The sequence below is a fragment of the Meleagris gallopavo genome, chromosome 1 (genome assembly GCF_000146605.3).
Source record: "Meleagris gallopavo isolate NT-WF06-2002-E0010 breed Aviagen turkey brand Nicholas breeding stock chromosome 1, Turkey_5.1, whole genome shotgun sequence".
NCBI lineage: Eukaryota > Metazoa > Chordata > Aves > Galliformes > Phasianidae > Meleagris > Meleagris gallopavo.
Window position 1 is genome coordinate 178,026,030 of NC_015011.2, and position 26,955 is coordinate 178,052,984.

Genomic DNA, 26,955 nt, shown 5'->3' on the forward strand with positions numbered 1-26,955 from the left:
TCCCTCTCCTTGTAATAAGGAATGAGAATTTGGTTCTTTTGTCATTAATATTGTGAAATTCAGTGCTTTTGTTCTAGCTGTTTCTAAAATCACATCTGAGATAATTTTGCTTTTGCTGTAAATAACGTAACGCTCTGCATCTTTCAAACGATGGATTTAAAGCACTGCTTCGTATCTTCATTTTTAAAAGAACAGGTACATTTAAAAAGTAGGAAGGTCTTTAAATGTTGCTCAATTGCTGTTGTAGGACTTCTCTGAGAAGTGTTGTAGATAACGAACATGTTACAGACACAAAAGCTTAAAGTGACAACCTGAGCAAATGGACAGACTGATATTTACACAGTGGGGTTCTACAGGCAGGAACTTCTGTTTGAAGTGAATTTAGCTGTTAATATCTGTTGTTAACCCTATACAGAGAACAGTTTCAATAATCCCTGTATTACTGCCATGACTCAAGCAATAATTCCATGTACATATCTGTACATCAGAGGACTTTTTCCTGTTCTGCAAACTTTGGTTGTAACATTAAAGATCAGTTGGGTTAGGAGTAAGTCTTGTCCTTCCAGAAACTGCATTAAATAAAAACATCTAGGGGGGATGGAATTGATTGTACAAAGCCCGTAAGAATTAAGGCAAATGTTGCACCTGAACTAGTTACATGGAGTAGCTATTTATTTTAAAATGAAACTATCACAGTAGCAGCCAGTTTTTTGCTGTTAGCGTTAACAATTACTTTTTTTGAGTTCTCTATATTGACCAGGCTTAATAATTGAGTTTGAAAATTATTACAGAAGTATATAATTATAAAGTTGACAGACACGTTTCTTTTCTGAAGATCACAAGTGTATTAATATTAGCATTGGTTGCAGCGCATTAGACTGTCTTTAACGCCGTAAGGTTAAAATGTAATACTTCTGGCCCAGTTTTCACTTAGACTGGAAGCCCTAGAACCTTTACAGAAAGGTTCTGCAAAACCACAGATAGCTATCATTTAAATGAGGGGGCTAGAGGATATACAGTTTCCTCAGTTAGTCTCTTGTTTTATGCAGCCATGTTTTTTCACTACAGCAACGCTTGGTGTCAGCTGCCAGCTCAGCACTTCTGGTCCCAGCAGAAGCCTGTGGCAGCTTGTACCAGTGTGGGTACAGAGTTTGTTTTGGAGATGGCTGTGACCACTGATGCCTACTGAGCAGTGGCTGCCTACACTTATATCATCCCATTGTTTTTGCTGAAGGCAATCTTTTCAGTGTTATATTCAGTGTTATATTCAGTGTTATCAGATCCAGCAACATCAGAAAGAGGACTGTGCAGGACTTTTCCACAGCATGATTTAAAAATTCTCTCTTTAAAGGATAAGTTACATGTTCATCACTTTACTGTATTATAGGTGTAACAGATGTGAAGTTGAGATGTAAACTTCATGTTGTTTCTTTGATATCTCCAGAATGATTACAGAATTGTGTGGTGTTGGGTCTTCAAAAATAATTCCTATACCTGAACAGTGTGTCAGCAATGAAGTGCACTGTGGAGAATTTCAAGCTGTTGTTCACTTACACCAGGTGGTGTAATGGTATGATGTGCTCTGACTGTAGAAAGATGTTGCTGGATCTGGTTTGCATCCCTGAAAGCAATCTTTTAGCTTAGGAAAGTCCAAGCTGTGGTCAACATTCTATCCTAAGCTGCTTGCTGAGATTCCCTGTGAGCTCATGTGCAATTAAGAGTTGTTGGTGAAAAATAGAAAACCATGTGTTTTGGAATCAGTAGAATCCTGAGATAATATTCCTGCAGCTTGTCAGAATTCTAAAATGCAGCATAACGCAGGCAAGTGTACACAGCAAAGTTTTACTGGTGGGACAAGCTGTTTTTCCCATATTTCTGCCAACAGAACAGCTTGTACAAATGTTGCAGAAACCCCATCAGACACAAGGGATCAGCTCAGCCAGAAGACTGCTATTGAAACTGTCAAAATCAGGAGGTCCCAAGCTGTAATGTGCAAACCACTTCAAAGCAATATGCGTCTTGGCACAGAGTCAGAAGCTGTTGCTGACAGTACTTGCTGCTGTTGCTAATATTGATATTCAACCAAGGGAGAGAGAGAGAGAGAGGAAAACACAATCCAAACATCATGTTCAAATGTTGTTTTATGCTTACCTGGCTGTTGAGGGAAGTTGAAACACCTGCCTGAGCAGCTCTGCTGCTGGAGAACAGCAAGCTTCAGCCATGCTGAGGGTTGGTCTGCAGTCTACAATGGAAGAAGTATGAGTTCACCTTTCCCATCCTAGACAATTCAACATTCAAGTCAAGATGTTTGGTGATTCAATGAATGTAGCCAAATTTTAGAAAAGACACATTATGTGAGTCATAAATTTATTTTAAGTTAGCACTGAATACAGTTTGGGTCTCTCTCTTCATTTTTAGCTTTTGTTTTCAGACTTGCATCAGTGTGCCATACTTTAGCTTCTGTAAATATAAATGCATTGCAGTTACAGAAGGATGCTGTGAAGGTACCTTGAAATGCTTACAGTGTGGTGTTTTCCCTTAGTCAGTCATCCAGCCAGTGTTTTCTTTTTCTTTGTTCATGCAGCCATGTTTGTAACTGCACTGAAAGTCAGGAATTCTTCTGTGTGGAACGTGTCTGAGGCCTTTAGATCTCTGTATTTTATCAAGAAATCCTTTTAGTAAGCTTTGCTATCTCAGAGTAACTTGTGAGCAGTCTTGTTGGATAAAAGTTGAGAAGACTTTTTAGAGGCAAGAAAAGTCCTAGAGTAAAAGCAAATGTGTCCATATGTTCATATTTAAATTATTTGCAGTTGGTAGTATTTACTGAAGATTAATTTTTGCATAAAGTGGGGGGGAAAAATGCATTAAATGTCTTTTTGAAAAGAAGCAATCCCTTTGCTATCTGGGTTCTCTAGCTTGCCTGTAACTCAGGAGTTTTGTTTTCCAGATGTGAATTTCCTTGTGCCAATTTGAGTGCCTCATGTAAACATATATGAATAGCAGTTAAAATGCACTAAACAATTGGAGGTACAGGGCTTATTGTATAGAATTCTACTCTCTTTTTATCCTTCACAAAAGGAGATGTTGTGTTTAATCAAAATGGACTACCTGTAGTGGGGTTTCTTTAACATATACAGTCATAATAACAATTTCTTTCATAATAGAGTTGTCATCTCTTTTCTCTCTTGCATTCCACTATGTTTGAAATAATATTAATCTATATGCACTTGTTCTTTTTATCTAATTAATTAAACAGATATTGCTCAATTATTTGTTGTTTCTAAAATGACCTGAGATGCTTGGAATCATTGTAGAGGGAGCCTAGTAGTGCCTGTATTTAGGTAATCATGCACTGAAGGCTTAACTTAAGACTAGTTTGGTTTTGAACAGTAGAAGAAAAGAAACAACTGAACACCAACAGATTTTTAAAGCCTAGCAAAGCAGCGCTGATTTTTTTTTTTGATGTGTTGCTTCAATTCTTTCTGATTTATTTCTGACTATCCTTGAAAAGGCTTTGTGATTACTTTTTTTTTATTGTTTCACAATTAGAAGGACATCTGTTAAATAATAATGAGTAATAATAATGAGTATGAATATGTTCCTCTGATTTCGTTTAGGAAATAAGATGTTGTTTTGTTTTGTTTCTTTCATCTCTTTACAGCTTGATAAAGATGACATGGTATATATGGAAGCATATGATAAGTTGCTGGAATCTTGGCTTACTTTGGTACAAGATGACAAACATTTCCATAAGGGTTTCTTTACCCAACATGCTGTTCAGGTCTTTAATTCTTACATTCAGTGCCATCTAGCTGCTCCTGATGGTACAAGGAATTTGGTAAGCCCTTTTTCTAGTAGTTCTTGGTGATAATATATGGCAACTAACCCATGTTTATTTTTGTTTTGTGCTTCGTTATATAGCTCAAAGAAGGTAGTTGTAGAATTACTGCTTGTGACTTTGACTGGAGACGAAAAAATGCTGGAAGAGTTTGCTACTCAGAGGTCTTTTTCCAGTCTGTTTCTTTCATTATGAAAAGTAAATAAAGGAATGCAAAGATGAAAAATACCTTTAAAAACAAAACAAACAAACAAACAAAAAACCAAACACACAAAAAAACCTATTACTCAACTCAATCTGCATCCTACTGATCCTCGCTACAGATGCAGTGACCAAACCTTTGACTGTCCTTCTCTTGCCTAGAGTCATAGTAAAAATCTTCCGTGACATTGGAAGCCTTTTATGCTTTTGTTACTGAAGTGTAACTGACATGCATAAATAGATAGGAAAATACAGAATAACTATGCTCAGTCTAGAAGAAACGTGAAATTTACATTCTTTTGGATAAAATGATACGTGACTTCCCTATTGAATTTTTATGAGTGACTCTTCTAGAGGAAAAACATAAAATTCTCTTGACTAGTTGCTGAATCTTTGAGAAAGAAAGCAAGTTAACCTCTTTGCCAGGAGTATGGATCTCACTGAAATAGATTGTGGTGCTGAAACTTGGATGTAGGTGCTGAATGAATTAATTATTGCAGAGATTGGATTCAGTAACTGCATTAACTTAAATTGATGCTGTGCAAAGATACTTAAGATACCTAATTCTGAAAACCATTGTATAAAACCTAATTCTGATATCTTGATATACAACAGATGGTAATAACAGTGCCAAAACAGAGACAAATATTTCACAAGAGAACTTTGCATTCATATCAGGCGGTCTTGACATAGCTTGTATCCACAGGTTAATTCATGTCATTCTGTGAGATAAGTCATTTATCCCATGGGTAACCTTTTAAAAGCCACAGCTGGCATTTTAGAATGCTTCTTGTTCAATATCAAAGCAGTAACAGGAACTTTCAATCTCTGCCTTGAGACCAGACTCACTCTTCAGTAAACAGCTGCGACTTTGAAGTTGCCAAAAGAGAATGATTTGGTGGGTTAGATAAAGAAAATATGGGTTAAAAGCACTTTAGGTAAGAAATTGTTTGGATTTAATTTTCCAGAGCCTTTGCAAAAACAACGGAGAATGATGGCTTTCTCCACTGCTTGTATTTGAGTTTGTTATTTATGTAAATTCTGTCATTTTTCAAGGGATTTCTTAAAAACACGTGTAAGATTGATATGTGACTTCTACATATGACTCATCTCCTCAAGAAAATAGTAATTATTTTGGTATTTTATAATCAACATATACTTTGAGAAATCAAACAGTGCAACTACTGCATCAGTAAGAAATAAACCGAGATTTTTTTGTTTTCTCAAGCAGTGAGTTATAGAAAATATTTATTGAAAGAGGTGATTTTCATTTCATTTTGAAAAATACTTCCTCTTATGATTTAAGTAAGATCTCAGAGGAAGAGTATCTTTGGCTAATGAATAGGATGTGGAAGTCCCAGTGTTTCAAGTGGTTCTTGGCCTGATTATGTGTTGAAATCCACATCTGCATGTATTTTAGCAGACTCCTGTTCATTGGGTTTGCAGACCATCTCTATGAGCTGGAGTCATTCAGTGCATTGCTATAATGTACCTACAGCAGTGGATGCTTGACCAAGCTTTTTTATGTATGTGATTAAAGAAACTGTTCTGCTACTGTCCAGTCTGCTCTTATTCTATTAATGAGCATCAATTTTCATAACTTTTATCTTTGATTCTTTTCACTAGTGGTGATTCTTTTGACTTGAGAGCACTATTGGAAAAGGCAGCAAATATACAATGAACTGAATTTGCTGTTTCATTATAAGTGTGTGAAATGATTATTTCAAAACAGTATAAAGCCTTATGTACTCTTCTGTTTATTTCTGCATCTAATTTAGTGTGAGTCTGTTGCGTTTCTGTGACACAAAAGCCAAAATAACGCAGAGAAGTCTGGTGGTAATGAATTGTAGTGAATGTAACATGAATTGGTTGCTTCTATTTTTGTTGAAATAACACCAGACTGCCAATGGTGTGGCCTCTCGGGAAGAAGAAGAAATCAGTGAACTGCAGGAAGACGACAGAGACCAGTTCTGTGACCAGCTGGCCAGTGTTGGCATGCTGGGAAGAATTGCTGCAGAACACTGTATACCTCTTCTTACAAGGTACGGGACAATAGCCATGAGTGCAAACGAATAAATTTGTCTAATTGGAAAAGCTTGTCTTTGCTAAAACAGTTTAAAAACAGTGAAGTTATTTTATTATGGTTTGTCCACAGTTTATTAGAAGACCGAGTGACGAGGCTCCATGGTCAGTTGCAAAGACATCAGCAGCAGTTGCTTGCCTCACCAGCATCAGGCTCAATTGACAATAAAGTGCTTGATGACCTGTATGAGGATATTCATTGGCTTATTTTAGTCACAGGTTAGTGAACAGTATTAAGTAGAGCTTATTCTGATATTGCTATTGCAGCTGCAACATCTCAGGAAAGAAAAATCTTTGCATGTCAGCTGCTGGTAAATGACTGTGCTTACAATTCACCTGTCTGCAGTAACACAAAAGTTATCTTTAAAAGATTTATGGCATCTTTACATGAAGTATATCCTTTAGAAATTCCCATTAATAATTTTATCACAGACTTCTGAGATGTTACCAGTCAACCTATTCAAGAAATTGGTCTGTTCATGGCTTCACTTGTATTGTCTGAGGGTCATGTGGCTTTGTGAGGTAATCACGTGAGATCTGGATAGCAATATTACTTGGTGGTGCTGGGAGTCAAGTAAGTTCCAGAATCTCTCAGGGCTGTTTGTCCATGCCATGGCATTTTGCTATTTCAGGGAACTTAAATTTAGAACCTTTTCATTTTTGATTTTTAGATGGAATTATCTTACATCTGTTTGCGAAACATAGGATTAGCAAAGATAGTATCTGTATTTCATTAAAAGAAATGTACATTTTATGAAATGTTTTGTGGGGTCTTTTTGAATGCCTGATGTTTAACTTGCTCTCAGATGTTGGCATAAATGTGTTTATAATATTTTTGTATCACTGTGAGATGAAGTTTGTATTCATATATCAGATGGCTATGAGATCAGACAATGAAAACTCTAAATCTGGAATTAATATTAATTAGCCCGACTAGAGTATTGTGAAAATCCTTGCTTGACCTGATCTGCTGTTGCTATGCAAGGAAAACTTTATAATAGTGAGTTTGATGTCAGAAAGTTAAAAGGACATTTGAAATGTTAGCAGAGCAGAAGTCCCAAATGAGATGGACTTACTAGGGAAGCTGTAAAATCAACTGCTTATTCTTATTACTTAACAGAGATAATAGTGACTGCAAAATGTATATATGTTTTTTCCCAATAGCTGAATTGGCTGTAGTGCTTGATGTGTTTACTTCATGAACTAAAAGTTTACCATGTCTTATTTTTATTACTTAATCTGATGATTTATTTTTTGGTATTTGTTTAATGTACATTAGGTTCCTCTCTCCAGAATGGTTTTAAGGATTCTGAAGTTAGTAGTACGTATTTAAACAGTAGAAGTCAGGGTTTGTATAAACATCTGGTTCTTGTATGATGTCTGCATTTAAGCCAATGGATTCTCTCATTAAAAAGCTTAGATAAGATTATAGATTAATCTAGGATAGAAAGTTGTGATCACTCTTTCTTTCTTTAATGTAAGGCTACCTCTTGGCTAATGATACTCAGGGAGAGACTCCGCTAATACCTCCAGAAGTCATGGAATATTCCATTAAGCATTCAACTGAAGTTGACATCAATACAACACTTCAAATTCTGGGATCTCCAGGAGAAAAGGCCTCTTCCATCCCAGGGTACAACCGAACTGATTCTGTAATAAGGTAAAAATGCATCATATGTTATATATGTCAAATGCTTTTTCAGATGAAAAAGTAAGAACATGGGTGGAATTCTGTGAACTATAAAAGTAAAAAGCCAAATGTGAACACTGAACATTAGAAATCGAGTATATCTTTGAACTAGTTTTAAAGTAAGGGTAAATAACTTATATGAATGTTTTTATAAAAGACACATTAAGACAGCAATGTAAAAGAAAAGACACAAAAGATTAAGTATATTTTTGTTATGGTAAATAAGGGAAGAGTGATTACAGGTTGTATTTCAAGTCAGGATGATCGAGGGGGAGGACTGAAGGGCTGAGCAAGAATATGGCATCAAAACAGATAAGTTATTTGAGATGGGATGGCCAAAATGACTAGATTATTGACCTAATAGCTGTAATGGTGGTCATGAGCTGCTCATTAAAACAAAGAAAAAAACTTTGTTTCTACAGAAAACTTGTCCTTAGTCTATTTGTTACAGAAAGTCCATACAATGGCTCAAATTACTGTAATCTTGTTTTTAAAGCAACACAGATGGATCTTGATAACATACTGTAGGCTATATAAATGCATTCAATATGTGTGCAGTTTGAGCAAGAACTTTCCAGAGCTTTAGAGAGCTTGTCTACTTTAGCCATAGATTAGTTTTTGTGTACTAAACATTTTCTTCAGGAAAAGGCTAGAAAAATCTACCTTCATGGGCAATCCTAATGAGTTAATGTATTCAGGAGTTTCAGTACTGCTCATTGATGCCATGTCTGGCAGCTTCAAGTAATAAACAGAGTTTCTTAATGCAGTGTCTTGTGTAGGTGGAAATAAAATCCAATGTAGATTTGAGGCTCTTTAACAATAGCTCTGAAATTTCTTCAAGAAGTAGACCACTGTCAATTCCTAAATTCCTTGAGAACCAATGCTTTGCTACCAACTTTAATTAATATTCTGTAAAATCTAACATTTCATACAGTTTTATTGACTGCTTGTATTGAGGCAATCACTTAGTGATCTGCTACATCACACTGTCTCTGTGGTAATGAGAAAGTAAGAAATATCTGAGTGTTTCTGTAGTTGTTCTTCAGTAACTGTTGTGTTACTGAAGCTTCGCCATTAGGCTCCACTTTGTAGCTAAGGTGCAGGAAAGGGAGAAATCCCATGCTGTCAGAATGCATGTCAGGCTTCTTTTGTTCCAGTGTTTTTGATATCAAAGAAAATCACTTTATCTTTTAATGCATATTCTGACTTCATGGATGATATTTGCCATTGTAGCCTGTCTCTTTTCTTACATTTAAAGAAGCAATAAATTCAAGTGCTCTCTACTTCATTGGAGTGAAAACACTTTGTTATCTTGTTCTTCCCTTTATATTTCATGAAAAATAAGTGTTTTGCTTCTCCAGAAAACACTCTCAATAGCCTTATTGTGTGTTGTAACCTACAGGTTGTTATCTGCTATTTTAAGAGTGTCAGAAGTAGAATCTCGAGCAATAAGAGCAAATCTCACACACCTTCTGAGCCCCCAGATGGGCAAAGATATTGTATGGTTCCTCAAACGTTGGGCAAAGACTTACCTCCTAGCAGATGAAAAACTGTATGACCAGGTAAGGATATAACCTTTGTGAATGCCTTGGTGAGTATTAGCAACCATATCTTGTGAATGTAGATGTCAGTGTAGCTATTTTAATATGTAATGATAAAGCATTTTAATATTAACTGGGATTGGGTTTATTTTGGAATAAGTTTGGAAGTAGTTGTCTTTTTATTTTTTAAATTAGAAATATAAGCTGTTAGGGGATTCTTCTTGCACATCTTGACATAAATATGATTTCTCTGGCCAGTGGCATCACAGAATAGCATAGTGTGCTATTAGGCTGCTTAGCGGGTGAGCAATTCTGTAAGCTGTGTCAGCTCTTACAGTGCATCTCTAAGACAGTGGTTGCCCTTGATGGATGATTTAGCGAGTAACTTGATCATGACTCTTAATTACATTACCTTGAATTACCTTGTGATGGCGTTAGACTTTAGCTAAAATCATGTTACTTTCTCTCCTCTCCCCATTCTCGTATGTTCTTATTGTATATTTCCTGATTTCTATAATGCATTCTTTGTAAAGGGCAACATTTCATCATGTTTGGACAGCACTAATCACGATTAGACCTTGATCCTGGTTTTGCTTATACTAACTATAATGCAGCTAGAGAAGGTCCTGTGGGCTCTAACTTCTGAGAAGGAAGCCTCCTCCTACTCCCTTTATTTCCACTGCTGAAGCAGCTAAGAATACTAATGCTTCAGGAGGTCCCTCCTTAACAAAGATAGAGATACCAAAGACTTATAATTAATTTGAGTTATATTCAACTTGTCCTTGCAGTAGAGCAAAGATAGCTGGGGAAGAATTGGAGAGCGTGAAATGGAGTATCTGGGAAATGCTACATGTGTTGGCATGTGGAAGTGATTGAAGACTTCTGTTTAACTCTTATGCTCAGACAGTTTAAAATTAGAAATTCTGGTGGTATGATGAAAGGGAGCCCCTATGCAAATCTTAAAGAATCATTGGATTTCACTCTTAAACTTTGTTTTCTGAAGATAGGAAAGTGGAAAGTTCAAGGAAGCATATCAAAATAAGTTCTCAAAATATTCAACCTAGATCAAGAGCGAGATTTATTTCTAGTTACTTTTGTCATATTGGGAGATGGTTTGGTTTGGATCTTTCTGTTAATTTTTAAAGCTTTTGAACTTTGTGTGGCATTAAAAGCTAGACGTGATCAAACCTGATATTGTGATGAGGTTGAAACGTTTCTTTTTTTTAGGTGTTGTGCTTAAAATTGGAAGATAAATTTGGCAAAGATTTTTCTGTTACGGGTATTCTTTGCCTTCGTCTGTGTAACATTTGTGTGTTATAAGTAGGCGAGAAGTGACAGCCTGAAAAGAATTTGCTGACTGATTACCGTACACTTTGGGGTTCTGCCTTCTGTAAAACTCACTCATTTTAATGCTTTTCTTATAGATAAGTCTGCCATTTAGTACAGCATTTGGTGCTGATACAGAGGGTTCCCAGTGGATTGTGGGTTACCTTTTAGAAAAAGTGATCAGTAACCTGGCAGTGTGGAGTTCAGAGCAGGACCTTGCAAATGATACTGTACAACTGCTAGTAACATTAGTGGAAAGGAGAGAGCGGTAAGTTGCTACACCTCTGGAAGTCAAAAAGCTTCTTTTGCTTCCTTTAAATTGTTTTGGCCAAAGTAATCCAGATATGGGGCACTTTATATTCATGTCTCTGTAAGTCGAATTACTTTAGTAACATATTATAAATGGAAGAAAAAAATGTCTGACTGAGCGAGGAGTGAGACCTAGATTTGACAAACTTAATCTTCATTATTATTTATCAGTGCACTCTCCTTCCCCTTCCTTTGTGCCTCACTTCCAAACAGTGAGAATTGAAAACTCTCCTGGTCTCCACTCTTATTGCAAGGATTTTCACGTTGTTGGTTATTGTTGAGCAGGTTGTGTCAGATTAAGTTCAGATACTGGCTAAGCCTATATATAATGTGTTTTATGAACCTTTAAAGGAAACAATAATTTAGGGTTTGGTGGGTTCAGCCAAATTTCAGTTTTTTCAGTATAACAGACTGTGAAGCAGAAAATGCCTGAATGTTTTGCTTTTGTGAATTGGCATGCAAATGTACCTTCAGTCTGTAGAAAGACTGAAGTTTTAGGAGTTAAATGCTTGAGAAATTTTCTTTGTAAAGATAAGTGAACAAAACCCTCAGGAGCTAGTTTTGGAACAAACTGCTTATTTTATCATGACATAATGAGACTAAGCTCTTAATCCATGTAATATATCCATTAACTGTGTGTGTGTTCTTTTGTGTGTAAAACTACTTTCCTGCTTTTCTCCCATATGAATTGAGCTACTTCCAGAGTATATATTTAAGAAATGTTAGGACTGAGACATTAAGATGAAAATCAAAAGGCAATTGAACCTTACAAGATAGGAAATACAATTAAGAAAATTAAAATGTTCTGACAGCTGCTAGCAACCTGATGCACTCTGTTCAAAGTACAATTTTTTTGAGTCTTTAATCAAAATGTTTTTCCCTTTCTAGGGCAAACTTAGTTATTCAGTGTGAGAACTGGTGGAATTTAGCTAAACAATTTGCAAGGCGCAGCCCTCCTCTTCACTATTTGTCTAGTTCTGTGCAGAGAACACTAATGAAAGCTTTAGTTTTAGGAGGTTTTGCTCATATGGATACAGAGATGAAACAACAATACTGGACAGAGGTAAGATATTTTGGTGCTTCTGTTACCTTCACTTTAACAAGTTGTACAATTCAAGTTTGGAGTTGATTTGGAGCATTTTATGATGATGCAAACTTTGCTCATTCAGAATCTTCAGATTTTGACATCTATTACTGATAAATTTTTTTAGTGATTCTTTGAACATCCATAATTTTATAGCACCTTGGAGTTGCCAAAATTATGTAAATCATCAGTACTTAAACAGAAATAGCCAATAAGTGGCTAATTAACCGTTGGAGGGTTCATGAAATCCTGTATAACAGAGTGATATTGTAAAGGTTAATATTCCTCAGATCTGTGCCATTTCTTCCCTTTGTTTTAGTTTGGTGATGGTTATGAATTATTCATGTATTTACTTACTGTCATTGAGTGAAGCTAATGAGAAAAAATAAAGAAGCTTGATCAGCTTTTCTGTGCCTTGGTTCTATTAATACTCAGATATTTAATGCCAGAAATATGGGTAGATGAAATGTGGTCAGGGAACACTACGTTAGCTCTGAAGTTTGAAAAGCACTGATCTTCAGAAAAAAGTTTACTTTTATTAGGAAAGTTACAAAATTACTGAAGTGAGATGATAAGGCACTGGAATTAATTGGTGAAAAAGCATTTAGCTATTTTATGGAAATCTCCAAGTTGATTCAAATTGGTTTTGTTACAGCTGCAGTCACACTGGCTGATTGTAAGAGAGATTGTAATGTGACGAAGATAATGGTGAACATAATTATTAATCGGTGCTTTCAGCACTGACCTGTAACAGTTTTGTTGTTGCCAGTATTGAATCTGGAAAAGCATCAAATGCTGTCACTCAAAGTCCTTACTTGTTTAAACATGACAAAGTAATGTTAAATATTTATGGAGGTACTCATTGTGAAACTGACCTGCAGGGGGTGGTGAATAGTGAGAATCACTGATCACTGTCACTTCAGACAATGCTGATGAGACAGAAAAGAATATAATTGCAAACTGGAAGTAACTGATTCTTGTACTGCTGTGATAAAAGCAACCCATGAGCTTGCTAAATTACTGAAATCTCAAATTTTGTTCATGTAACAACATGCTTATCTTACTGTGACTTTTCTGAAACATTTTCAGGTTCTTCAACCACTTCAGCAGCGTTTCTTAAATGTGATAAACCAAGAAAACTTTCAGCAGATCTGCCAGGAGGAGGAGGTGAAACAGGAAATCACAGCTACATTGGAAGCGCTCTGTGGCATTGCTGAGGCTACTCAGATCGACAACGTAGCAATTCTCTTCAATTTCTTAATGGACTTCCTTAATAATTGCATTGGATTGATGGAAGTGTACAAAAACACTCCAGAGACTGTTAATCTCATAATAGAAGTCTTTGTTGAAGTTGCACATAAACAAATTTGCTATCTTGGAGAGGTAAATAAGCCAAGAGGGGGAAGTGTGTCTGTGTGTACTCGTGTGTGGATGTTGCTATCCCTCATGAGAAATAGTGCAATTATTTTTATGTTTTGTACGGAAAGAAACCCTGTGTGGTCACATCACTATTCTCTTTATACAGAAAGAAATGGAAATGCTTTATGGTCATGTCTGCATGAGGAATTCCTTTGTTTAAAGATATACATTCTCAAAGATTAAAAGCAGGGCATCTAGACTGTTTTTATAGAAAAAATTGTGTAACTATCAATCATCAATAGTCTTAGTAGGCATGAAGGGCAAGAGTGGAGACCGCATTGAGTGCTGATTTAACCATCTCATACTTCTCTGAAGTCTTGTCTAGCACAATGGCAGTACTACTGTCTGTGCATGCCATAGAGATACTGCTTTGGTCCTAAGCAAGTGGTTACTGAGTATGGGATAAAACGAGTCAGTGCAGTGCCCTTGTACTGCAGTACTGTTGGCTAATTTTGATGTTGTGTCTAGGAGAAGCCTACCTCAAACTGGGTCTGCACAGTGTATGATGGCTCCAAACTTTGATAGCCAAAGCATGTCCCTTTGTCTGTAATTTTAATTCCAGTTGGTGAGATTCGAGAGATAGGGCAGCCTATCCCACGTCACTTTTTTTTCTAAGATTGAATTGATAAAAGTAGTGTTGTAATGCTTTTGTCAACAGCACATAGATATATGGCTCTAAGTATTCTCGTTATTATGATTTTTTATGCAGTTATTACAAAAATGGATTATATAAATGAAATTTGATTCTTGAGGTATCACTGATCACGTAGTACTGTCTTAAAACAAAGTGTGTCACTTTTGGCACGTAGAAGTTTTCTGACTGTTACCTAACAATGTTTTATAGGCCAAAGCCATGAATTTGTATGAGGCCTGCCTAACTCTGCTCCAGGTGTATTCAAAGAATAATCTAGGTCGACAACGGATAGATGTTACAGCAGAAGAAGACCAGTACCAGGATCTCCTTCTTATTATGGAGCTTCTCACTAATCTTCTATCGAAAGAATTCATTGATTTCAGTGATACAGGTATGGAGTACTTGGTAATTGCTGAGCTATAATTTGTGTTAAACATGGGGCATGTGTTCAGTCAAGGTAAAGTGAAAAGTCTGTGCATCTGCCTTGTTCTGTCATGTATGCGCAACACAAAAATGCAAGACCAGATGTAGACTTTGTCCACTGAATAGACGACTCAATGCTTATTAATACATTCTATTTGAGTCTGACATTGGATGTTAGATGCACTGAAAGTATTCTGAAAAAAATACTGTGAAACTAAGGACTGTGAATACTACCTTAATATAATACCCAGATATCAAATGCATTGACAATTGCTGCTAACAACGCAAGAATTACAAAAGTGAGGTCACTTCCAGTTGCTGGGAAATATGGATCATAACAGGAAGTAGAGGAACTTGTCAAATTCTGTATTACAGAGTTTGCTTCAGTAACTTGCCCAATTTATTTATCTTTGTGTTTATAAAATTCATATAAATTATTAACGTACACTATATAGAAATTTAGAGAAAGCATAGAAATGCTTGTAATATTTTGCTCAGTGTATTTATGCAAGTATGAGGCAGATATCATTAGAAACAAATGTAAGATTCTGTAATGGAAGGGAACTCTCAAAGTATCTGAAGTGTTCTGGCTTAGTATGTCATCTGGTACACGTGATTATGAAATGCCTAGTCCTTGTGAATATAAATATAGAGTGATGTGGCAGCCTCTACTCACTACATTTCTATTTTAAAACAGTGCCTCGTGTTTTTGTTTGGGAAGAGGGTAATAGACCTATCACTGAGAATGTCTTTATTAAAGTAATGTGACTCCTCCTTCAGTATACTTAGTCTTTCTCTTCTGTAAAACATGTTTTTGTCTTTGCTACAGATGAAGTATTTAGAGGACATGAGCCTGGGCAAGCTACAAACAGAACTGTATCAGCTGCAGATGTTGTCTTATATGGGGTTAATCTAGTTCTGCCTCTAATGTCTCAGGATCTGCTGAAGGTAAATTTGCTTTTACATGCAACTGCTAGAATATGAAAGCTTTATAGTAGTGAATCACCAGACATGGATTCTAAATTGCATTCTGCTTAAGTTGAATTTTCTAGGCTTTTTAAAATGCAAATAACTGTCTTTTAATTCTAGATACTGGTCAAAAAGAAGTATTTAAAGCCAAAAAAATGTTTAGGCCTTCCAGACACACAAGTCTTTTTTCTGTGCAGGTCATCAGTTAGCCAGCCTGGAAATGTGGCTTGTGGAATCCTTTTTCTGATAGTGTCAGGAATGTGATGGGAAGCATGAAAAAAGTCCAGGAGCAAACAGCAACTCTATAGTTATTTTTGCAGTACTGCTTGCCCGGTACAACAGTAAAATATGGAACAACTGACTGGTGCTACTTCATTGGGTTGCACTGTGCTAATATTTACTCCAAATCAGAGGAACAATTTTGAAATGTACCTCAGTTGTCTCCTCTTGACATGCTTTGGTTCTCATCCAGTGGCACCTACTGAGCGTGAGAGCTGCATGCATTATAGATGAAATCAAGGCAAAGGACGTGCCCTCAGAGCAGCCTGCTTGTACTCCAACTGCTGAGAGGCTTTCTTCCCTCAGGGCTAGACTTGCTCACGTGGAAGTAAAACTCTGTAACTTTGTGTGGAGTAGATACTGGACAGCTGCCATCAACTTGAACTTGTAGCAGTCTGCTTTTATTGCACCCTGCTTTTTGCTAGTATAGTTGTAGCCACTGATAACTGAAGTTGTTGCCTATAATTGTCTTTTTTCAGTGCGAAGCATCAGACTTTTGTATTTGTACAGCTGGCAGTAATGCCAGGATAATGCTACATGATTCTGAAATGATCTTGTTTTTCTTTTGACAGTTTCCATCGCTGTGTAATCAATATTACAAACTAATCACTTTCATCTGTGAGATATTCCCTGAGAAAATTCCACAACTTCCAGAGGACCTCTTTAAGAGCCTAATGTACTCACTGGAGTTAGGGATGTCATCGTATCCTTCGTAGGGCTTGAGAGTGTTTAAAAGTCTGAGCTGCTTTTATAAGGACCTGTTAAGTCTTGATTCTTTTTCTTTGCATTGTTTCTTTTCCTATCAATTTCTGTACCTACAATTCTATATCCATAAACAACTCCTCTTCTGTGCCTCCTAGTGACTGAGAATTTCATGGTAGTGTCTATTGAGATTCCAGTATTAGCTGAATTTCCTGACTCGTGTTGCTTGAATGCAGTGTTTAAGTGGTTTAACGTGTAAGTTTTTTCTGGCAGCCATTCCTGCCCTCCTCCATTACTTCACTTCAGAGTGTGTAACTTCATAAGCCTTCAGCTGGCATCCCAAAGCTGTTCCTGAATTAGTTTCTCAGCTGGTAATAGAAAACACTGCTGCTGTTTCCTGGGCTGGCTCCAGAGCATTTCCTGTCAGGTTGCCAATGGGCTCTCCCTCTTACAACAGGAGTACCATTTTCACTAATCTGTGGCACGTGTCAGACACAGATGAGCTTGACCATCAGGGCCTCTTTCTGAAAGTGTTATGTCAGAGAGGGTTATGGTACTTCAGGGTGTGCAGCTAATAAAGGAAAGCAACAAAGATGGAGTTCCCCTTTTCCCTTTTTTTATATTTTTTATTGTATTATTTTATTAACGGCTTTATAATAAAAAGATAACTCGGAATATATAAGCATTGAAGTGTTTTCTAATGACAGCTCTGGGAAGTTTTGTTACGATTTCACTGAAATCTGGTGTTGATTCTTTAATGCTTGTTACCAGAATGAGTTCTGAGGTTTGCCAGCTCTGTCTGGAGGCTGTAACACCGCTAGCAGAACAGTGTGCAAAAGCACAAGAAACAGATTCAGCCCTCTTTCTAGCAACAAGGCACTTTCTTAAGGTAAGAACAACTGTTTCGTGTTACTTTGTGGGCTTTTTGTTGTTGTGTTGTAGTTGTTTTTTTTTTTGGTGGTGGTGGTTTGGGTTTTTTTTTTGCATACAAGTAGTTTCAAGAGGCCAAATAGTGATACTATCAGACTGCATTAATGACCATCATGCACAAGAGTAAGACAGAACTTGCAGTTGAAGAAGAGCGTAGAGGATCAGGAGCACTGACTGTATTACAAAGAAGAGTAGGAACACAGAGAGGAAAATGACTTTTCACCATTCAACAAAAGATCTGAATACTTCAGAATGCAATTTATAACTTATCTGTGCTCTGTACATGAGTTCTTGAATGAATCTCAATAGTTTCAGCAGTTAAATTTACTGCTAAGTGTGTCACAAAGCTTCCAGAATTGTGTGAAATGAAGGTAGAGTTAGAATACCAAAACAAGAGCATAATTGGGTACAGCAAAGAAAGGTAAATGCTGTCATTTATTCAATGTACCCAATAAGTTTTGCTTTTTCTTCTTGGCAGTTTCCTTGAAGGACCATTCACTGTATTTCATTGAATTTCCAGGTTAGCAGATAGCAGCCAGCTGGTAGCTCATTGATAATCAGGAACAAAGTGATTGGGGTACTTGTGTTCTGGACTCTCGATGTCAGTAGATCAGTTTTGCTTAATGTTTTCTTATCAATCTGACATTCAGATTTCTAGAGACTTCTCATTAAGAGTTTACATCAGCTAAGCTAAGAGTATGGGAAACACCTTAAATAACTGTATTCATCATGTTAACATGGCTATCTGCCTTTTCTCTAAATTTTCCACTTAATTTTTTAAAATTATTCTTATTAATCTATTCCTTCTTTGTCTTTCTGTGAGTTGTGGGAGACTTTAAAACTTGAGGAACTTCATTCTTCCTCTGCTTCTGTTTTGTGATTTCAGATGGTCTTTGATATGCTGGTACTTCAGAAGCACAATACAGAAATGACAACTGCAGCAGGTGAAGCATTCTACACATTAGTGTGTTTGCATCAGGTATGATATAAACACTTCAGAACTCTGAAAACCACTCACTTTTTGATGGAGAATGGTTAATTGCTGTGCATTTGGCAAACTGTAGCATCATTCAGGAGGTCTCTAGTCCAACTTCTTGCTTGAAATTGGCTAAATACTAAAGTCAGATTGGCTTATTCAGGACTTTTTCCAACCGTGTCTTCAAAACCTCCAAGGTGGGTGGTGCAGAGCCTCCGAGCAGCCTATTGAAATCTTTATTGTCTTTAAAACAAATGTACTTTCAGCACCTGCCTGACTATCTTGGTGGCCCCCTAGATCAGTCACTGTTCTTCAACAATGGGGAATCCAAGGCTGGACACAGTATTCCATGTGTAATGCAGTGGGAGCTCTCTGTAAAGACAAATAATAAACAGTCCAGTGTGCTGCTAACACTTTAGTAGCTCCACTGAAACCCTCTGATTCTTTATTCAGCAGAACTGCTTCTCAAGCTTTCATTTCCCAGTCTGTATAGTTGCAGGGAGTTGGTCTGTTTCTACTACAATTCTGGACACCCCAGTATAAGGCCCCTGGGCAGTATTAAAACTGGCTTCCACGTGGATATGAACCATTAAACACAATCCTTTCAAGATGGACACATTTCATACAGCCATCAGTGTTTACCCAGTCTCCGCAGTCCTTCAAAGGCAATAGAGTGGCTGGCCTTGAAATAACAAACCTGTCAGCTTTGGTGGAGAGCTGCATTCCACAGGATCTCATCCACCAGTCTCCTGAATAAGTTGAAATCTGCTTCAGGATGTGCAGGGTCAGTACTCTTCTCCTGCCCTCACTCTCTTAAGGATGCTGAACTCCACTATTTCACCATCTGCGCAGCCGAGGCTGTCATTAAGTATCACCTCCCTGACTAGTACTTCCTTGTCTGTGAGTAGCAAATGCAGAAAAACGTTGCACCTGTTTGGCCAATCTGGCATGCAGGTGTCAGGGAGATTATCTCCTAAAAGTCTGTGATCCAGATTCTTCTCAAGTTGCTTAAAGATGACTTGGTCCTCTATTCACCTGTTTAAGTGACTTGTAATAACTCGCACCATGTCATCATCTTTACTGCCTCTTTACTCTGACCCACGAGCACTCAGCTAAACTGTCGCCTTGTCCATAAGACAGCATCCTTAATTTCCTTCTTTCACATAAACAGCAACCTTCTGTGCTCTTCTCTGTCCAAAGAACCTCTCTGTCCATTAGAGCATTCCAGTTATATCAGCTGTGCCACCACCTCTAAGTTTCTGCAGTGATCTTGCAGTTCTGCATCTTTTCTTACTGTTTGTTTCCAAGGCTGAATGTATTTCTTCTTAGACATTTGAGGTTTGCCTCCTTCAGCCTGTTTTATCCTTCTTGATGAACACTCTTAGATCCATTACTGCCTCACATTCTTAGTGCTGCTGATCACCATCCCCACTTATCTACAAGTTGTTACCACTGTCTCCCAACATGCTCTTGAAAGCCCTTCTTGCCAGATTGACAAGCTTTTGACAGAGGTGTTCTTAAGCCACTTTTCCATATGAATCTTCTATCTGGTTAGCAGCACTCATCCCACGTAAAGGGACACATGAGCGTGTTAGACAAAAAGAGCCAGGAGCCTGTTACTCCCTGAACAGCAGTCAGTTTGCTGTTCTTAAAACCTTCAGCCTTCCCTTCACTGTCCTGATCATGTTTAATGTGCTTCTTCGTCTTCTGTTGCTGTCCAAGTGGGGAAACTCTTAGGAATCCCATCCCAGGGAAGGAAATCCAGAGAGAGGGAAAACTGTGGAGGGAAATGGCATGCTGAATGTGAGGCACCTGTGAAGGAAGAGAAGCCCAGTTCATAGAACTGAGCATATGCTAAGAGCCAGAAAGAACTTTGAAGGGAGTGCTTAAAGTTTCGACCTCTTCTGGTTCAAAGTCTTTATCTGGTTTAGAGAAAGGTGAGAGGCCACGAGTCCATAGCTGTTCCTGGTACGCCAGTTGGTGAAACTGGTGGGGAGACACTACTGAGGGTTTTCAGACTCAGCCTTAATTCTGGATTTTGTCCTGACGAGAGAAGTTGTATATATTGTGGCTTTGTTTTTTTTTTATTTTAAAATTAATGAGACTCACATTTGTTTAACAGGCTGAATATTCAGAGCTAGTTGAAACCTTACTATCAACTCAACAAGATCCAGTAATCTACCAGCGATTAGCAGATGCCTTCAACAAGCTTACTGCAAGCAGCACTCCTCCTACACTGGACCGTAAGCAGAAGATGGCCTTCTTAAAGAGTTTAGAAGAATTTATGGCAAATGTTGGTGGACTTCTCTGTGTAAAATAAACAACAAAACTCTATGCCTAATTTAGACCCTTTCTGCAAAATGCACTGAGAAACGCTGAATGCTGACTAAATCTTGTACCTGTCTCTGGGTTCTTTGCAGCCATCTCAGATTCTAGAGAGTCTGGAAGTTTGAACATACGTAACACAGTGGAATAGGAGAGGTCAACTTTGAATCAGCTTCTGCTATTATGTGTTAGCTGCAATCTGTCATACTTGTGTGTGGGAGAGAATGAACAGAAAATGAGAATTTAATTTTTTTTCCATATATGTGCAAACAGATATGGGCACAATGAAAAATAAATTCAGTGCCTTTTTCCCCACTGGTTTAAAATGAGTGTCCAGATAAACGTGCAGATTTCTTTTCTACCCAGAATTATGTTAGAGTGTGATGCAAATACATAAAAAGCTCTAAACAGTTTAGCTGATTTTAAGCTTTATTTTTTTCCTCTCTAAAGTTTGAGTTTGGTGTTCCAATGGGGAGAAAAAAAGAATGGTGTTTTAACTTGTGTTTAGTTTTGTTTTTCTAGATCAACCTGACATTGCGTGTTTCTGTAATGCAGGTTTTTACATTATGTTCTGCTGCCTAAAGTTCAGAAGAAAAAAGGTGTATATTTTTGTTCCCCTAAGATGAACTTTAGGATCTGTAGCCATTTCATTGCCTTAATTTAAAAAAAAAAGTTCATATACTTACAAAACTTAAGGCAAGATTTGACTCTTCAGAGTTGATTTAGGATGTTGGCATTAAGCTGCCGTGTGCCTGTTGCAGCCCTTCACACAGACGAGTGTCATTTTGGAGTTGAGTGTGATGCAAGGTTCACGGGTAGTTTTACTTTCAGCATTGGTTTGATTCACGTCCAGGTTACGCGCAACTGCGATGTATTTCTACACTGAACTGTTTGCTCAAGCAATAACAACTCAAAAGGTCTAAATTACTGACTTACAGTCTTTTCAAAGTTGGGGCATTAGCTAAAACACTTATGCTAGAACAGTGGTAGCAAAACCTTTGACTCAAGGGCCATGCTTACTTGACTCTGGTCAAGAAAAGTAACTGGGATGTGCAGTGCTGTGGGGGATTTGGGTTTTGCTGAATGTAACTCCGCCTCTGTAGAGCCATCCCAGCTGCTCTCTTGCTCATTTTTTGTCAGTACTTCAGTGGTTATGACAGCAGAAAACAGTGCCCTGAGTTTAGTGGACCAACAAGGAAGAGTAGCACACGAACACAAAAGGGAGGCCTGTTTTGTCTCCAGACATGAGCCTGAGAAAACTGAAGCAAACACAAATGTTGCGTGCCGAGTAGAATTGGTTTTAGTGGAAATACATGGAGGCAGAAGTTGGCCCTTTTGTTTAAGACCTCTGCTAGATTATGTTGTTGAACGTTTCCCATGTGTTTTTTAAATTTCTGTAGAATGTACAGTGCACACCTTTGTGTGGCTATGTACAGCATCATGTTTGCAACTCAACTTCAGCTGTTCATCTCATAATTACTCACAATAGCCAGAATGTTAAAAAGACAAATCTGTAATACTGTGCTATAAGTGATCTAAGACTTTATTTCTCAGTTAAATCCATACCTCTCTCAAGTGAGGACCCACAAGGCCAAAAAAGCCATCTCTTCATTACGCATTTCTCTTAATTTATGGGAAAGCTGGGCCTTGTCAGATTTACACATGAAAAAGTGACCATAAAACTTACTAGATAACATACCTTCCCCATGAGTATTTTATTTCTAACATAATTTGCATATTTTTTTACAACAGGAGGGGTGTTGCGCTCAATTTTTCCCTGAAGCTCTAGTGCTTTCCTTCAAAAAAAAAACCAAAAAACTCCTGACTGTGTACTTGCTCAAATGATAATGATCCCAGCAGATTGATCTTTTTTAATTAGCTTGGTTTTTTTGCTATGTTTCTGGAACTGCTTCTGGTGTTTCTCTGAACCTGTGTGTTTCACAGGGTGACAATGAAGGCATTAAAGCCTGTGAACAGAAGGAGCTCAAAGAGCTGCTGCTTGTTTGTCACAATGTAGATGATGCCAAATACGTAGGCCAATGCCTTCAAAGAGATCATGGCAAATACCTTCAACTTACTTGGATCTGACTGGATAATCGATGCTCCTCTACAACTGTGCCACTGTCACTTTTTTAAAGCTGTTTCAATATTCAAAAATATAACTTCACATTTGTGACACTGTCTTAAGTATTATAACTGATTGGGAGTACAAATGGAGTTAGTATTCAGAACAAATTCATGTGCATACCCATTACTTTTCTACTCAGGCCTGCTGTATTGTAACAAGTGCTGATGCACGCCTTAGTTTGTCTTTCAAGACCTGTTAAAGTATGAAGATTTACTTTCAAAAACACGTTTTGAAGATTGTTTAAAACTTTTGTTTATCCATCTATTTAAAATCAATGTTATGTTAAAGGGAAATTGTGCTAGAGAGCGCTTTGTGTGATTTTTGTGCTTAATGTTATGTGGAACAACACTGTTCTTTTTAATTTTTCTTCTGTTCTTGTCTGTTCAGCGTGGATCTTTCCTTGCCAGTTGATTTTTCTTTCAGAGCACGTGCAAAGATGTCTCCACTTAGTGACATTCATGAAATTCCCAGAACATTTTTCAACGATGAGTTCTCTGAATTCATACTCCTGGCTGGGTGGCTACTTCTGCCTAAACTATTTTGCTTATATATCCCTTCCACAACCCCAAGAAAAACAAAACACCGCATCCAGTTGCTGTGAGTGTATATGTATTGTTCAGTCAAGTCCTCAGAACAGTGCCAAGGACTACTTTCAGTGGACCTTGAGAGCTGGCTCCAAGTAATGGTTCTGAAATAGCGATAGCATCACTGCATTGATTTTCCATTCACCATACGAAGGGAGTAATAGTTTTAAAAAGGCACTTGTTTCTTGAAAGAAAACATCCAAAAAGGGCATGTCAAACTGAATTGCAAATGCTGCATGATGTAATTGTAACAAACGTTATTTGTCTAGGCATAATATTGCTTTTGCAAAAACAGATTATTGCTCCCATGTTTTTCTTCTGAGAGTAGAAATCCAGTAGATTCTTTCCCATTTTTCCAGCCCTTCCCCCATCATCATAGCTATTTTTAATGCTACCACAGTAATTTTCTGTTATTCAGCCTATAGATTTTGATGCTGGCAAGCATGTCCATTTGCTTGGGTCATGAAATTCAAGACTTTGAAAGCACAGACACGTGGGCAGGGAGAAGTGAACTGCATTACACCTCTGCTTTCATGCACATAATGCCTTAACTACCTTTGCCGAGTTACCACAAGAATCTGCTACATCCTATTGCCCCAAGTTTGTGTTTCGCTGTTCAGAGATAAAGGGCTCACGGTTTTCCTCAGGAACGAGAAACTTGTTTTCTCAGCATGTCCAAATCCTACGAGTTCAATGAGAGGGGTTTGAAGCTGGAGCATCTCTTTGATAGTGCACTGCACTTGGTAAAACCCCAATGTTTACCTGGGTAAATCCCGTTGTATTTAAGCCATGTAGTTCTAGAAAATAAGCTTGCTTGGAGTAGTCAGTTGTCCAATTAAAATTTAATTCTTTAAAAGGTATTGTAAATTCTAACTTGTGATCCGTGAAAACTATTACAGAGAGACAATTGCAGCATTTCTTTTATAAGACACTTCAAGTAATTTCAGTTAAATAATTACATAAGAAGGGGTGTTCTTTACAGAAGTAGCTTGATGAATATAAGCGCAGGAGTAGGAGCCAGGCTCCTCTAATTTTGTATCAGTTTTTCCACTGGGTCCTCCGCGGCCTTTGGCACGTCGCTAAATCTGTGTCTTTGTAAAAACAGCGATGGTACCTACCTACCTCACAGGGGTGTTGTGAGGGTTAGCTTATGCTTATAAAATGCATTGAGGATCGGAAATGCTATGTAAATATTAAATATTTTAATTTTAGTTCTGTGAGGTGTAAGATTTACTGTAATGAAAACAGAAGGTTTTTGTAATGATAAAGCCGTAGAGGCAGCGGCAGAATGGTGTTCTACGAGAATGGTCTCCTGCAGTCCAGTGCTGCTGGCTGTCTGTCATGGCTGCTTCAGTTACAATGGTGGTTTCTTCTTCGCTAAGACGTGATTCCCCACCACGGTGCCTCGGTTCTGCTCTAAACAGAAAAAACAGAAGGAGGACAGTTGTTAGGTATCCAGGCTTTGGTGCTGCTGCTTCTTTCAAGTGCTTCACGTGGTGGTAGGTTTATTGCTTTTTCTTTTTTAATGCTTTTTTGCAATGAACAAACATGAATTGTCTCTCCCATGTCTCTCAAGTTCCTCCCGCTGTCACTCGAGTTCTGCTCAGTGTAACTAGAGCCTGGTGGCAGTGATTAACACACAAAGAGCCAGCCCTCCAAAACCTCTACGTTGCTTCCAGTATAAAATCGTGCCCTCTGCAGTACATGAGATTAAAGCTCCCTAGCACAGATGATGAAGCAAATGGTGTGATTTGCTGTAGAGTCCTAAGCAACCACCTGTCTTTAAAAAATTAGGGGAAAAAAAGCAATATGAGATTTACTGGGGCTCAAGCAACTGAGAAATAAGATGTCCCTGGCCTGCCCTCCTCCTCAGTGAGTTAAAGCAAGTGCTGCTTTTTCATTTTGTCCCATTTCCTATCTTGCTTTTCATGTTCCTTGGGCCATTATAAAAGATTGGGAAGACTCTTCCAGCCTCAATGGAGGATCACACTTGTGCAATTTTCCATCTATTACTGCTCGATATTTGAAAATGATTTTAAAAAGCAAATATTCAGCCAAGCTTTCTAATAATACTGCTCAGCATGTTTGAATCTCTCACTGAACAATTCTAAATTTTATAATGAAGAAAATATCCCCTTTTATTTGTTCTCCTTGTGCAAAACGAGGAACTTCCATGCAGTAACCATGCAGTTTTAAGGCAATAAATGCTAGGACTGCTGGCAATCAAACGTGTAAATATTTAAATGTACAAGTCAGTACTATGTTGAGTTTATATATCATGAAAAGCAGGGATTGAAGTGCTAGTTAATTTCATGTCTTGTGTTACCAGTACAGTTGACGATACAAAGTTGCACAGAAATATTTCATAGTTTATTGCAACGAACCTTAGAAAGCAGCTATGGAGTCAGGCTGGATTTTCAGTTTTGAAATGAAATTTCATTTTTAAGATCCGTAAAGAGGAAGAGGATCAAAATGTTTTCCCCTAAGAGCTTTTATTTTGTTTTGGCCACATGTGATGTGTGTATTATTGTTTATCATGTTCCAAAGTCCCACCTGTGTCGAACCCCTGAAATAGCATTTGTGATCCTTCCTTATGGCAGGAGTGAGCAGAGGGCCGTTATGGAACTGGGAGCTAACCACAAGCAGGGGCTGTGTGAATGAGCAGACCTCTGGTTCAAGTTGCTGGAGAAAATTTAGATTAATATCAGCACTTAAGGGCATGAGTTTCAACAAAAAGAACCATGGTGGGTGTGGGTGTGTGAGGGGCGTAGCGCACCAGAGTGCCAGAGAGGTCCTAGAAGTGGCTGGGAACATAAGAACAAATTTACCTTCCCCCTCTCATTCTCCAAAATAATAATAATAATGTAATGGTGACTTTTCAGGCCTGCTATTGGTGGTGTCTGTATTCCCAGAAGGAATGCTGATTTCTGGGTCTCATATTTTGTGTGTAGATTTAATCTAAACGGTTCTGAGGATGTGTGGCATGGAAATGTTCACCAAACTTGTGTCTGTTCCCATGTAAATTACATCCAACTGTATGTTACTTTATGTATTTTGGAAAAGCTTGGTTACACGCAGCAGCTCCTAATGTTCTGTAATGTGATTATGTTTGGGAAAACTACAGCTACGCTGTTCTGTTCCTCTCTTCCTTTTGTGCATTCACACTGGTTTTTTAAGGAAGAAAAATTCTCAAATCCTGGAAGTAAAACTACGTGACAGCTGTGGTGTTGGCAGCTCACTGTAACCTTGGCCGTATGTATCACTGAAATTGTACTGGTTTCTAAAGTTCACTTACTGCAACCATACATTGATATTGGCCTGCTTTAGTTCAGTGACTCTTCTGGTGAAGGACAGGAACATCAAAGGTAATTTTGGGCAAGTCCCTGAAAACAGCTGGCAAGACTGAGAGCAGCAGCACATCCAAGAGCCTTGTGTGTAGAAAATGGAACTATTTTACCTTAAATACGAGGTCTGGAATAAACTTGAATGATTTGGGTACAAAACCTTTACTCATA

The 26,955-nt window shown here is 37.8% G+C and overlaps 1 protein-coding gene across 1 annotated transcript in view; it reads left to right on the top strand.

Moving 5' to 3' along the window:
- Positions 1–26,955, top strand: part of XPO4 (exportin 4) — a 27,226-nt gene extending 271 nt beyond the window's left edge. The window contains exons 2-15 of the mRNA XM_031552207.1: positions 3,662–3,838; positions 5,939–6,081; positions 6,195–6,340; positions 7,604–7,781; positions 9,214–9,373; positions 10,777–10,946; positions 11,876–12,050; positions 13,161–13,454; positions 14,335–14,515; positions 15,377–15,495; positions 16,368–16,498; positions 17,269–17,386; positions 18,314–18,406; positions 20,526–26,955. Of these exons, the coding sequence (XP_031408067.1) occupies positions 3,662–3,838; positions 5,939–6,081; positions 6,195–6,340; positions 7,604–7,781; positions 9,214–9,373; positions 10,777–10,946; positions 11,876–12,050; positions 13,161–13,454; positions 14,335–14,515; positions 15,377–15,495; positions 16,368–16,498; positions 17,269–17,386; positions 18,314–18,406; positions 20,526–20,723 (2,283 nt within the window). The 3' untranslated portion in view covers positions 20,724–26,955. The remainder of the gene's footprint in view (positions 1–3,661; positions 3,839–5,938; positions 6,082–6,194; positions 6,341–7,603; positions 7,782–9,213; positions 9,374–10,776; positions 10,947–11,875; positions 12,051–13,160; positions 13,455–14,334; positions 14,516–15,376; positions 15,496–16,367; positions 16,499–17,268; positions 17,387–18,313; positions 18,407–20,525) is intronic.